Source organism: Sipha flava, unplaced genomic scaffold, assembly GCF_003268045.1.
Source record: "Sipha flava isolate LNK unplaced genomic scaffold, YSA_version1 577_pilon_pilon, whole genome shotgun sequence".
Classification (NCBI taxonomy): Eukaryota; Metazoa; Arthropoda; class Insecta; order Hemiptera; family Aphididae; genus Sipha; species Sipha flava.
Genome location: NW_020273557.1, coordinates 70,265 through 85,014, shown reverse-complemented (window position 1 = coordinate 85,014; position 14,750 = coordinate 70,265). Strand labels below are relative to the sequence as shown.

Below are 14,750 nucleotides of genomic sequence, written 5' to 3'. Positions count from 1 at the left end.
TTCAAAATGTGTTATTACCGCTTCTAAAAATAAATAATGCTAATATACATATTACTGATAATGAATTAAAAGTAGGAATTAATATTGACGGTCTCCCAATATCCAGAAGCAGCAAGAGCCAACTTTGGCCTATATTAATTTCTATTTTAAATTGTAATAATTTATTATCTAAAATTGTAATTCCAATTGGTATATTTCATGGGTACAAGAAACCACATTTCATTGAAGAATATTTAAATCCATTTATTGATAATATTTTAGATGTATTAAGAAGTGGTTTAGATGTAAATGGAACTAAAATTAATTTAAAAATTTCTAATATAGTATGTGATGCCCCAGCTAAGAGTTTCTTACTTAATGTCAAATATTTTAATGCCTATTTTAGATGTTCATCATGCACTGAAGAAGAATACTTAGAAAATAGGGTTGTTTTAACTGGGACAAATGCCTCCTTGAAAACAGATAAAAGTTTTCGTAATAAATCCAATGAAGATTATCACAAAGGTGATACCCCCTTACTAAGGCTACTTATTAATATAACAGACATAGTCTGTTTAGACTATATGCATTGTATATGTCTCGGTGTCACAAAACGTTTAATTGAATTTTGGGTTCGAGGAAAAAAGAATATTAGGCTGACTGATAATCTAAAACAATGCGTTAATAACGAATTAAAAATATTAAGACCATATTTGTACCATCAGAATTTTGTCGTTTGCCAAGACCTTTAGATGATGTAGACTTTTGGAAAGTTACGGAGTTACGTAGTTTTGTTTTGTATTCAGCAGTAATAGTTCTAAAAGGTAAACTGAAGCCTGAATTTTACAAACAGTTTTTGTTACTAGTGTTTGCCACAAGACTTTTAATATCCTCAGAAACTTGCCATAAATATAACTCAAAAGCATCTGAGTTATTAAAACAATTTGTACAAGACTATGGTTCATTATATGGTCATCATAATATTAGTTATAATGTTCATAGTTTAATCCATTTACCTATGTTTACATTATTGCATGGAACACTTGATAACTTTAGCTTATTTAGATATGAAAACTACTTACAGTACATGAAAAAATCTCTGAAATCAGAAAAATATCCCCTGCAGGAAGTTTATAATAGAATAACAGAAAAACAACAATTATTAACCTCTCAATTAAATGTAATTTCAAATTATCCTATCTTCTCCAATGAAATTGATTGTCATAGCCATTTACCTTTTATAAGTATATCAGATAAATTATATTCAAAATGTGTTTTAAATGTTGCAAAAACTATTATAAATATGACAAATGAAAAAGATAAGTATTTTCTATGTCAAGATTATTCGTTAGTTACTGTACAATACATTATAAAACCTAAGAACAAACCAATTAAATTTATGGTAAAAAAATTTATGACTGTTACAGAATTTAGTGATAAGCCAATTCCATCTCATATTGTTGGAATTTATATAGTGAATACTAATGATTTATGTGATTTATATTTAATATATGATATTGATTTAAAGTATAAGTGTTTTTTCATTCAAATGTCAAATTGTAAGGCAATTGTGTTATCGTTGTGCCACGAAATATTGTAAGCATTATATTACTTACATTATTATATTTAATAACTTATGTCATTCAAACCATAATATTATATATTATTTTATATGTGTATAATAGCGTAATATATTTGAATGAGCTATAGCTATACTTAATTGTTTTGTTAATTTTTAAATTATAATTTACCTATCTACTTTTTTGGAGTAATATAGTATGTATATGAGGTATATCCGATAATCTTATTTATGTTAAATAAACATATCATACTTATGTTATATTTAAGTATTTTAAAACTTGTTTCGAACATTAATAAGCAATTTTATTGATGTTTCTTGTCTGCTCAGATAGAACATTCAGTTAAAATGAAACATAGTTTTAACATAATTTTTACATAAATTTGATGATTGATGAAACAGAATTTTAACATAAAATTGATGTTTGATGAAACATAAATTTAACATAAAATTGACATTTACTAATTTGTTATATTTATATAAATATAACATTATTAGCAAGTCAATTTTCGCGGACATTTGCAGTTTATATTATGTAAAATTTACGTAATTTATACAATAATTTTTAACGTTTTAAGTTAACTGCAAACGTTTATAAAACATAAATATTACAACTTTTTTGCATAGTCGGTAATTAGGAAAAAATTCTCGAGAAGATTATTTGATTATTGGTCTATGATAGAGCGTAATTTTAACATTTTCCCCGGGCGTGAATATTCCTAGTTCCACTTCTGTGTACACCTCAAACTTTAAAAACCACGCACTTGACCTAACCAAACGTACGTGTCTACCACGGTTTTCGGAACTGGTTGAAAAATGCGTTCGTGACGTAATAGTTGTGCCGTTCGGGGCGTGTTGCCTTTGACTTCGAGTACACCAGTTCGCTGTGCAACGCACCTGTTAGTGTCCCAGTCCGAGCCACTGCCCGTCGAACACTGATTAGTACCGTTACATGATGCCCACCTCTCACGTTTTTCTAGTCGAGCAAAACTGTTGCCGCAGAAAACCCGCCGCAAGTGGTGGTGGTGTTGACCAATAGTAGTAGTAATAATAATAGTGGTACGTACCTCTCTGTACACATCGCAGGCCTCGTCCACTTTTTCTTTCAAAGCTTTTATCTCGTCTTCGGTCGCGTACAACGCGAACGCGAGATTATTGTTCTCGTTCCTCACATGCTGCTGATAAAGTTTCGTGTACTTTCTAAACGAAAAGCCCATACAATAATATATTTTACATATATATATATATATATATTTATGTTACGGGCAAAGTAGAAAATCCGGGCACTGTGGGCAAAGTGAATTAAAATACATTGTGCTGCACACTTTTATATCAAATTGCATTTATACGTAACAATATCACTACAAAACTATAGTTAGATATTTTATTCGTACGCGATAACGCGACAGCAGCGACAATACGAAACGAACCGCAATCTTAATGATAAAATGATCACACGGTATTGTAGATAATATTTCATAATCGAATCGTTAAATTCCTATTCGATATTTTCTAATGATTATTGTCACGACAGCGATGTCACGTAGTCTGTCATTGTAGTGTAGTGCAATTGCGTGTAGAATTATTTTTTCTTTGGGTCTATGTTTCTAAGTATTTTTTTTCCTATTTTCTAACATAAAATGGAAAAAAATTTTAATGAGAAGTTTAAAAATTTACTAATAAACAAAAAATGCGAATGCTGTATTTTTAAATAAAGTAAAATACGTTGAGTTAATTTTAAAAGTGAATATGAATACATAATATGAAAACTAAAATAACAAAAAAAAGACTGCAGATGACTTCAAATTGATTAAAAATACGATGTTGTAAATATATCAGGGATTGAAAAGTTAGTAGTTCCAGTATCCGAAGGTAATTTAATTAAGTATTATGTTTACGACGAACAATTGTTTCAACTTCTTAATGAAAAACATATATCTGAGGAACATGAAAGTAGAAACCGTATGGAGTCAGAATTTAACTTGAAATATAAAAATATAATAAGGGAGACTATAACGATATTTTTAAATGTATGTGACCACTGTCAAAAAAAAAGCAGTATAATAAAAAAAAGTTTAGTTATAAAACCTATACTTTCACCAGAGTTGGACTCTCGCTGTTAAGTTGATTTAATATACATGATTACAAGTTTATAATGGTCTATCAAGATCACCTTACGAAGTTCGTAATTCTTAGATCGTTAACTCATAAACGGACTGAAGAAGTAGCCTACGTGTTAAGTGATATTTTTATAACATTTGGAACCTCGGCAATTTTGCAAAGTGACAATGGAAAGGAATTTACCAATAAAGTAATTATTGAGTTGTGTAGTATGTGGGAAGAACTTAAGATTGTCCACGGAAAGCCTAGACACTCAAAAAGTCAAGGGTCTGTTGAATGGGGCCAACCAAGATATTCATAACATGGTTAACCGATAATAATTCCAGAAAGTGGAGCGAAGGTTTTAAATTTGTTCAATTTATGAAGAATCGGAGTTTTCACTATGGTACAAAACGTTCGCCATACGAAGCTATGTTCAGAACATATGCTAAAGTTTTAGCTAAAAATTTAATTTCTAATTTAAAATCAGAGGAAGATTTATAAAAAGTTCTAGACTGTGGAGTTAATATCAAAAACATAAACGAGAAACACGAAAAAAGTGATGGAAGTGATAAGGACAGTGCAAAACAACTTTTTTCTGATGAAGATGAAAACGATCAAATAAAATTGAGAATAGAATCAATTTCTTCAAATCGATCAAATGCTGCTGAAAGTCTCAAAGTACAAGCTAGAAAAATGAAGAAATTGTCTGAAGAACGTTTTTTTCTAGGAAAATAAGGAGAAAAAGTTAAAATAAAAATTCCTGATGTGGATCGAGCAAGATGTGATCTTCGGTGTATTCTAGGAGTTATACTTTTTGGTAATTAATTTTAAAATAATTTTTATATTAATCATTTTTTTTTTTTTTTTGTGGTAGTAGTAGTAAAAGGTAATTTATATGAAATTGGACAAACGAGAGCAGACTACATCAACTCTACAGTCGGAACCAATTCACAATATGCAAAGAGGTGTTTGTCCAGACTGACGATATACCACCATTACAAATTTCATTAAGAGAAGTGGCAAAAAAATCTGATGTACGATCTGGGTACGATAGGTGTACTTGCAATACATTGTGTTAGACCAACCGGTGTAAACGTAAAAGATCTGGTCGTCTTTACAACTCAAAGTGCCTTAATAGTGGTGTATGCGGTAATAAATAACGCTAGCCCAACGTTATTGTTTAGTAATTATCAATTAAAATAGATAATCATTAAAATAGTTGTAATTTAATAATAAATAAATAAAATATTAAAGCTGTGCAAGTTAATGATATTTTCTGTAAGATGTTTTATTTAATTTTTTATATAATATTCAGTAATTAATATACTGTGCCCAAATTTAATTGGGTACTGTGTACAATGTTCGGGTAACGTTAATTTATTCCAACTTTGCCATTGAAAACCGGGCATTGTGCATAATGACCGATTTTCTACTTTGCCCGTAGCATATATATATATAGGTATATGATGCTGGATTTAGGGGTGGGGAAGTTGATATGCTTGCCCAAAGCGCTGTTGGTTAGGTAAGGGTGCTTTTAAGTTAATGAAAAATAAAAAAGTCATGAACATAACCCATACTTCCACCTTCGTAAGCAGAAGTAGCGCACTATAGCGGGGACTCCCCCGTCCACTCAGTAGGTAACCAATAGTGTGCTCAAGACATATTCCATTACGTACACAAAAGTAAAAGTTCTCGATCTCGATGATAAATTCTTATTTAAAATAGCGATGTAAAACTAATTTTCGATCGACTTGAACGCAATCTAAGGCGGTCTTACTCGGTGAGTTGTAAAAATTTGTTGTTCATCGCACATATATTGAGTTGGAGCTGTTGCATATGCCTGGACAGAGATTCGTAGTGCAATACGTTCTTCGCCTTGGTATAGGGGTTCGGAACCATTTCCGATATTTTGTTTTTGCTTTTCAAGTTTTTTATGAATGGTGCCATTACTTTGTTGTAACTGTCGCCGAACCGTGTCGGACAGGAACAAGTGTTATTCTGGTGATTGCACTGTTTCAAAAAGTCGTTACGATCAGTCGTTACGAACCAAATATTTATACAAAGTTACAGACGTTTTCGTGCGACTTTTAAAACGTTAGCCAACAATTTTCTAATTTCGTACTATGCCCGTTGGTGGTCATATAATTGATCATTATTTTCGCGCCATATGACCGCCGGCGAAAATAAAGTCAATTCTTCATTTTTGAACTATATAATTTTTCTCGTGAATTATTACTCGGAAATTCGTATAAATAAAGTTTAAAATATTTTGCAATACACCGTTATTACCAAGGTTCGGGATTTTAAGTGTTTCCTTATTTTTTGCATATGCTACAATGATAGTGTTAAAATTATCTCAAATATGAATTTTAAAAGTGCTTTTTTTAGCTTATTTCGATTGATTTCAAACAAATTGCTTTTTTTAGTTATTCAGATTATTTTTGTTTTTGTTTTTTTTCGTATCTTTGTTTAAAAATAACATATGTCACTGACAAAAACCTAGACTTTTTTACTCAATTTTCGATATTTTTTGTTTTTGTTCACGATAAAACTAGAATTAAAAATTTTAAATAATCGTTCTTCTTAGTATCATATTTGATGGTAATATAAACAATTCTTACGTAAAAAAAAAATGATTTAAAAAGAATAATGATTTTGAATTGTTAGAAAAAAATGTCAAATATATTTGATGATTATGGCATGAATAATACGACAATAAATTCCTAGCATAAATATTTAAAAATTAAAATTAAAATAAATTGTATTACATCTCCTGATTATTATATTACATTGAATAATAATGATAAATATGAATAATAATACTGATTATTATATTAAAATTATTTGCATCAGTCGTTTGTATACATGTAAATATAATATTATTTATATATATTTAATGAGATTACCTCGAAATTGTTTGAAAGCAAATCGGTCTGTTTCACCGACCACGGACTGATTCTGGACCCATCAAAATTCTTGTCCTCTTCGATTGCCAATTCTTCGGAGGACCTAGCCGGACAAATTTGTAAGTCCGAAAACTGCGGAAATACGTTTGTCCGACTTGTGCTTGTTGAATATTTCGGATACATTTCACCGTAATTATGATCGGGAAATTGCTGAATATTGAAATTACATTTTATAATTAACAACTATTACTGTTAACATATTTATAAGAGAAAAAATCTTTCAGAAATGACAAATGACATTAAAATATGATTGAAAACAAATAAATATATTATAATATAGGTAGGTAAGGAATACGTTTATACATATGCATACATCTATTAGAATAAGGTATTTTAAATCTGGCTGTAAATGTGCATAATTAATCTTTAATAATAACACAAATTTTACTTGACGTATTTTGAATACTTTTAACTTTTTAAGTATTTTTTTTTTTTTGCATATTCAATTATTTTTTGTTATTTAATACAGCACCTAATTTAATACATTTAATATATATTTCTGTTCTGATCATCCAGCAAATTAAGTTAAATTGATAAACATTATTCGATGACGAATAAAAAATGTAATAATAAAATGTATAAGTGTAAAAACTTACGTAGTATGCTCATTAATTGGAATAATAACAGTTATAAATATATAATTCAAAGTAGTGAACTTTTCTACAAAATTGGTGGTCCGCAGTACTAAAAAAGTTGGAAACCGCTGTTTTATGGAGGAGGGTCAAAAAAAAAGGCTTCGAGGGCCGTGGGTTGAACCAGGGTAAGTTAATGTGTCTAATTGTTACATCCACTACTTTTTCTTTCTCTCGAAATAATAACTTTAATAAAGAAATAAGAATAAGCATAAAATAGTTTACTCTTAAGAACTTAACACTGTTCATAGTTAGAAATAATTTACACATATAGGTACGTGCCAGTCGACAATATCCGATTGTCTGGTTCGACGAATTAAATTTTCTGGTTAATTTTTTTGTTTTCCAATAGTCGATTGAAGAACATAGATTTTTATCGATTATGAATAATATTAATTTTAATAAATTATTGCTATTATTACCTCATCACAGTTCACATAATTTCTATTATTATTCTATTATCAAAACTATTATGAATTTAATGTAGACAAGATTGGGCGAATAAAATAATTTTTTGAAAAAAAACTTAAAAATAAATTAAAATTAAAAAAATAAATCTATAATTTACTTAAGTTAATATCCATTATCGATCGACAAAAAATTGCAAAAAGATAAGTATAAAATAAGATATTCTGGCTTTATCTAGATAAAAGATAAAATATGATTTCCGCGATATCCAGATTACCTTAATAATCGCCGACGTGGTTTGTATAGTTATGCCTATATTGTGGCTTTTGTTAGCAGACCCACCACCTATGAACGGTAACTTAATGAATTGTCTTCTTTCCTTCTTGTTAACATTGCCTTTTGACAGTACACTCAATTTAGAATCCTGAAATTAATCAATGAACAGCTTAAAATATTATCAACAAAATTAATACCCGAACCATCCCAATCCTGATTTTCTCCGACAGGGTTAACATCATTTAATTCATTTAATGATCATTTAATTTCAAGGTCTTCAATTTAACATTATTTGTTTTTAAATTTTTACAAACCCTTCGAATTCTTGGTTTTATACATTGAATTACGATTACAATATTATTTATGATTGATTTTATTTCCACAAGTATATTAAGTAATCATTTATTAAACTAATGTACAATGCATATGTATATATGTTTATAGTTATTAAATTAATAATATACAATACATTATAAATGTAAGACCACGAACCAGTATATTGTTCCAGTATAACCGACTACAAAGTTGTACATACCCATTTAAAAATAGAACATCTTACTAAAAATATTAATTTGATTTAATGTTAATTTTAGCGATTAAAATAATCTAAATAAACAAGTAACTGTTTTAATTCATATCTATGTATACTCAAATTTCTTCATGTGTCTTTTTCTATAGGAATTTTTTTTCTAGTGTTTTATAAATAATACATATATATATATATATGTGTGTGTGTTTAAATGGGAATTTTTTGTATTTGTGTTCAACGTTTCTGCTAGATAAGTAAATATAGTTCCATTTGTTTGGCTATAATTCTCACTTTTTTTAAGTACACTAAGCGTCGAATCGGATTCATAAATCTTTCTTTTCGATGCGATTCTTTCCAATTTACTGCAGCATTCTAAAATTATAATAATATAAGATTGAAATAAAAGTTTATAATTAGCTTAGTGACAATATTAAGACCTGAATAAGTTTGGATGTTGATCATTTTCACAAGTTATGATATAGCTATATTTTATATAAACAGTTTGTTGTCGATAATTCACTATTATTATTTTCCTAGAATTTCAAATTTAATAAAAAATTACAATACTTTGTAAACAAGCAATATACAATAGTTGCTATAGATAATAATAACATACATACCTGTAATATACAAAAAAAATTCGACTAAAAGAGATTTTAAAACTTTGTTATTGTCTCTTTAAATAAATTATAGTGTGATTATTGAGATTGTTATGTTTTGTTGTTTAATATTATATTATTAGACAATTATTTTTAAAATTATTTTAAAAAGATTATACATATTATAAACTGAGCTAATCCAAAAAAATAGTATAACTCAATTTGAGATTGGTTCTATGCGCATGTGTTATAACATATATTATTATATATTGAATTATCAATAGACTATTGATACTATTTACCATAATGTTTTTAGACCAAATCCGGAGATCAGTTCCGTTTTACCGGGGAAGGAGGGGAAGGGGTTAACATTGAAAATAAACAATATTGTTATTTCATTAATAAAAGTTTACTTAGATCTATGAATAGAATGTCTACATAAGAGTTATTAGGTTAAATATGTTAAAATAATACAAATATGATATACAAAAATATGTGTTACATAATTTATATCAATTTATTGAAAAATATGAACAAAAATAGATATTACATATTGTACATTTATACAGAGTGAACACGAAAATCTGTCACTTGATATAACATTTTGTATCAATATAACCATGTTAAACGATTATCTTTGCAAAATCCGGACATTTTTCAAATCCGGACGTATGGTAACCCTAATTTTCATTAGTATTCTCTGAGACATTGAGAACAGAGTACACATTATCGTCGACATTACTGGGTTGTACGGTGAGTATCCTAAGCAACGTGAGTGCAGTTTATGCTTGCTTCATACGAATTGTTCGCTTCGTCGACGTCATCAAATCTGCATTACCACGAACGAAATTGGTTGTCAGTGTTTCCCAACCTTTTTTTACTCAACGCCTTTTTTTAGACTTTAATAATCTCATACCCCCTCCTAATCAATATTTTCAAAATATTAACATATTGTTTTTTTAATAAGCTATTTAATTAAAGAAAAATATTATTTAACATTTTAACGCTACAATTTAGTTAATTTTATATTTAAATACTTACTAATCTGTATATATGTCCCACATTAGAAATGGTGATAATTACTCAACGGCCAATGAATATTATGCTAATTTGCTTTGTGAGTTTATAGCAGCGGGATGTATATTTCCATTTAATTTTAAAGTTTATCGAAATGGTATCTTATACACGGAGTCCAGATCTAATGATTGTCCAGTAAAGCTTTTACGATTTGGACAAGATTTGCCCAATGGACATTTTGATGCTTATCTTCTTACTGCGACAGAAAACAATACTCAGAGTCGTATAGAAAAATTGGTCGATGAACGCGAACATTCACCTATTGCATCTTCAGTACACAGTAACATTTCTGCAAACATATCACTATCCCAATAAAGTGAAACAGATCAATCTATTTCGTCCTGTTGAAAACGAAGGGCTAGATTTACTAATTACACAAGAAAAAAACAAATAAAAAAAGCACAAAAAAAATATAGACAGAATCAAACTGAATCTAGGTATAAGGAAAATACTACTATGCGTCTATGGAAAAACAAGTTGCATTCAGGTATGGCATATGATCGAGATATTGCATATAGAACTGACGTCTGTGTAGCTTTGGGTTCTATGACCTATAAGTGTCAGTGGTGCAACGCTTTGAAGTGGAAAGATGAGACACTTGGTATGTGTTGTAGCGCTGGAAAAGTACAACTTGAGAGGTTAAAACAACTACCTGAACCTCTCTACAGTTTGGTTAACACTCTGCACCCAGATCATGTGCAATTCATGAACAATATTCGAAAATATAATGCCTGTTTTCAGATGACGTCATTTGGTGGTAAACAGGTAACAGCAGACGGTTTCTTACCGACTTTTAAAGTTAAAGGACAGGTCTACCATTTAATTGGAAGTATATTACCTGAACCCGGACAGGGCGCACAGTACCTTCAAATCTATTTTGTCGGTGAAGACGAACGAGAAGTAAATATTCGGTGTTCTAAATATCCTAACTTAAAACCCAATTTAATCAAACAACTGCAGGATATGCTACATCAAGTGAACCCATATATAAAAGATCTAAAAAGTGCCATCGATAAAATACCTCCTTCAGAGTCATTTAAAGTTGTAATACATGCAGATAAAAAACCACCAGAAGAACATAGAGGCAGGTATAATGCACCAACGGCAAATGAAGTTGCTTTAGTGTTAGTAGATCAGCAGTTTGATCGAAGAGACATCATCCTCGAAAACCGAAGTAACTGACTTCACCGTATCAGTGAGATACATCGAGCATACGACGCACTGCAGTATCCTTTAATGTTTTGTTGAGGGGGGATGATGGGTATGCAATCAATATACCACAACGCGATCCAAAAACCAAGTTACCGCTTAAAAAAACTGTCTCTGCATCAAGTTTTTACTCATATAGAATAATGGTCAGAGAAGGGGAAGACAACTCTTTAGTTAATTATCGTTCTCTTTTCAGTCAATATTTGGTAGATGAATACGCCAAAATTGAAACTGAAAGACTAAATTACATCAAAAACAACCAAGCCAAATTGCGTGCAGATAGTTATATTCATTTAAAAGATGCGATTGGACGACGAGACATAGAAGCTAATCAGTTAGGCCAAATGGTTATACTCCCATCAACTTTTACTGGTGGGCCAAGGTACATGCACGAAAGAACACAAGATGGTATGACCTACGTTAGACATTATGGTCGTCCTGACCTTTTTATTACTTTTACATGTAATCCTCGCTAGGACGAGATAAAAGAGCTCTTACTTCCCGTTCAAAGATCATATGATCGAAATGATATAATTGCAAGAGTGTTTCGGTTAAAAGTCAAAAAGACCATAAACTTATTGACAAAAGGTAAAATATTCGGAGAAGTGAGATGCTATATGTATTCAACAGAATGGCAAAAGAGAGGTCTACCACATATTCATATTCTTTTATGGCTTCAGCATCACATTAGTCTGGATCAAATCGACAATGTTATTTGTGCTGAAATACCCGATCCCATACGTAACCCTCAGCTTCACGAAATCATTAAATGTAATAGGATTCATGGCCCTTGTGGCTGTTTTAATCGAAATTCACCATGTATGAAAGATAACACGTGCAGTAAACATTACCCCAAGAATCTCATTAAGGAAACTCAAACTGGTGATGACGGTTATCCGAAGTACAAGAGACGTTCAACCGATGACGGTGGATTTTCCATCAATATCAAAGGCGTAGATATAGATAATCGTTGGATAGTTCCTTATAATCCAGTACTGTTAAGAACATGTAACGCTCACGTCAATGTGGAATATTGCAGTTCGGTGAAGTCCATAAAATATGTGTGCAAATATGTAAATAAGGGCTCGGATCAGGCTTCATTTGCCTTAGAAAATGAGAAAGACGAAATAAAAACTTACGAAAGTGGACGATATATAAGTTCATCAGAAGCCGTGGGGCGAATCCTTGAATTTCCAATTCATGAGCGTTTCCCTACCGTTGTTCACCTTGCTGTCCATTTAGAAAATGGACAAAGGGTTTACTTTAATGAACAAAACCTACATGACAAAGTGAATAGTCCTCCTACAACTACACTTCTCTCATTTTTTGATTTGTGTAAAGTGGATGACTTTGCAAAAAATTTGCTTTACCCAGAAGTACCTGCATATTACGTTTGGGACAAAAAAAAGTTCCAAAGAAGGAATAGAGGAGTAAACGTTGTTGGCTGGCCTGATATCAAAAGAGAGCACGCTCTGGGTAGAGTTTATACGGTTCATCCAAACAATACAGAATGTTATCACCTTCGTATGCTTCTCCATGAAATCCGGGGCCCGATTTCGTTTGTAGCGTTGAAAACTGTAAATGGTCAAGTATATCCCACTTTTAAATCCACGTGTAAGGCTCTAGGGTTACTTGAAGATGATGAAAATTTGTACGCAGCACTAGAAGAGGCAGCACTTTGCCAATCTCCGCATATGATACGGGATCTATTTACGATTATATTAGTGTTCTGCCAAGTAACAGATCCCTTATATCTTTGGGACAAATTCAAAGAATACCTATCTGAAGATTTTAAAATACGATTAGAACGACAGGATTCCGTGGATGCAGAACACTTAGCGGACGTAGCGTTAAACAAATGCTTATCGGTAATAGAAGATTCCGTGTTAGCATTAGGTGATCAGCCACTTAAAGAATATGGCTTACCTCAGCCAAGCTAATCTGAACAATTTGATAATAGAGAGTATCTCAAGAAAACAAGTTATGACTTAGTAGTCTTAGAAGACGTCGTAAGAAACAATGAAGAATCTCTGAATGACGAACAAAAGTTTGCTTACAATCAAATTATTACAAGTGTTAATAATAATGAGGGTCGAATATACTTTTTAGATGCTCCAGGAGGAACTGGAAAAACTTTCTTAATCAATTTGATTTTAGCGAAAGTTAGAAGTACTCGCGACATTGCCTTAGCTGTAGCATCTTCTGGAATCGCAGCAACACTGCTCGAGGGTGATCGAACGGCCCATGCTACCTTCAAATTACCACTCAATCTAATAACTTCGGCCACTCCCTTTTGTAATATATCAAAACAAAGTAATTTTGCGGAAGTTTTAAAAGATACAAAATTAATAGTGTGGGACGAAATTACAATGGCGCATAAGGGTGGTGTTGAGGCTTTAAATAGATCTCTAAAGGATATAAGGGAAAATAAAAGGTTAATGGATGGTGTAACGGTTTTACTGGCTAGAGACTTTAGGCAGACTCTACCAGTAGTACCAAAAGGGACCAGAACTGATGAAGTCAAGTCATGTCTTAAAAGATCTACTTTATGGCCTAAGATTAATATACTCAAACTGTCAAAAAATATGAGGGTACACTTGGGAGAGGAAAAGTTTGCTAGTGGATTTTCAGATCTTTTACTTGAAATTGGCAATGGTGATTATCCATCGTTTGATGAAATGATAACTATCCCAGAAAATTTGTGTACAGTTGTAACTACGGTTCAGGATTTAATATCAAAAATTTATCCAGATATTGCTCATATTCATGATAAACCTATGGAATGGTTGTGTGAACGTGCTATACTTACTCCAAAAAATGACCAAGCGGCGGCTATCAATGATACACTGCTGATGTCTTTTGAAGGGGAAGAAAAAGTATATACTTCTATAGATACGATGGTCAACATGGACGATGCAACTAATTATCCGGTTGAATTTTTAAATTCATTGAAACCACCGGGCATGCCATATCATAGGCTTATTCTGCGTGTGGGCACACCTATTATGTTGTCGCGAAATTTGAAACCGCCTAAACTGTGCAATGGGACTAGGCTTTAAGTCAAAGCTTTATATCACAATATAGTAGAAGCCACAATTTTAACAGGAGTGCAAAAGGGGAAACTGTGTTTGTACCACGAATCCCTTTAATTCCGAATGATCATCCGTTCGAATTTTAACGATTACAGTTTCCCCTGAAAGTCTATTTTGCAATCACTATAAACAAGTCTCAAGGCCAAACTCTTAAATTTGCAGGAATAGATTTGCGAGAAAACTGTTTTTCGCATGGGCAGTTCTACGTAGCTTGCTCACGCGTAAGCTCATCCAGTAGCTTGTTGATTTTGTCGCCTACTAATAGATCAGTGAAAAACTTTATAAAATTTATCATGAACAA

At 31.2% G+C, this 14,750-nt stretch overlaps 2 protein-coding genes across 2 annotated transcripts in view; one reads left to right on the top strand and one right to left on the bottom strand.

The window, feature by feature from the left end:
• Positions 1 to 8,854, bottom strand: part of LOC112691235 — a gene marked incomplete at its 5' end in the record, with an annotated part of 14,020 nt that extends 5,166 nt beyond the window's left edge. The window contains 5 exons of the mRNA XM_025565391.1: positions 2,626 to 2,758; positions 5,439 to 5,671; positions 6,568 to 6,777; positions 7,945 to 8,093; positions 8,767 to 8,854. Coding sequence (XP_025421176.1) covers positions 2,626 to 2,758; positions 5,439 to 5,671; positions 6,568 to 6,777; positions 7,945 to 8,093; positions 8,767 to 8,854 — 813 coding nt within the window. The remainder of the gene's footprint in view (positions 1 to 2,625; positions 2,759 to 5,438; positions 5,672 to 6,567; positions 6,778 to 7,944; positions 8,094 to 8,766) is intronic.
• A 1,750-nt stretch (positions 8,855 to 10,604) lies between these two features.
• On the top strand, positions 10,605 to 14,416 carry LOC112691234. The gene is made up of 4 exons (XM_025565389.1): positions 10,605 to 10,820; positions 10,890 to 11,048; positions 12,038 to 13,242; positions 13,318 to 14,416. The coding sequence occupies exons 1-4, from the start codon at positions 10,605 to 10,607 to the stop codon at positions 14,414 to 14,416; spliced, it is 2,679 nt and encodes an 892-aa protein (XP_025421174.1).
• Positions 14,417 to 14,750: the final 334 nt, after the last annotated feature.

Excerpts from the sequence above, each read along its gene's own strand:
- LOC112691234 (XM_025565389.1), top strand. The coding sequence starts at position 10,605 with ATGCGTCTATGGAAAAACAAGTTGCATTCAGGTATGGCATATGATCGA. Across the intron at positions 11,049-12,037 it reads TCGGTGAAGACGAACGAGAA|CATCACATTAGTCTGGATCA; the intron begins GTAAATATTCGG and ends TTATGGCTTCAG. Across the intron at positions 13,243-13,317 it reads TCGGTAATAGAAGATTCCGT|AGAGTATCTCAAGAAAACAA; the intron begins GTTAGCATTAGG and ends ATTTGATAATAG.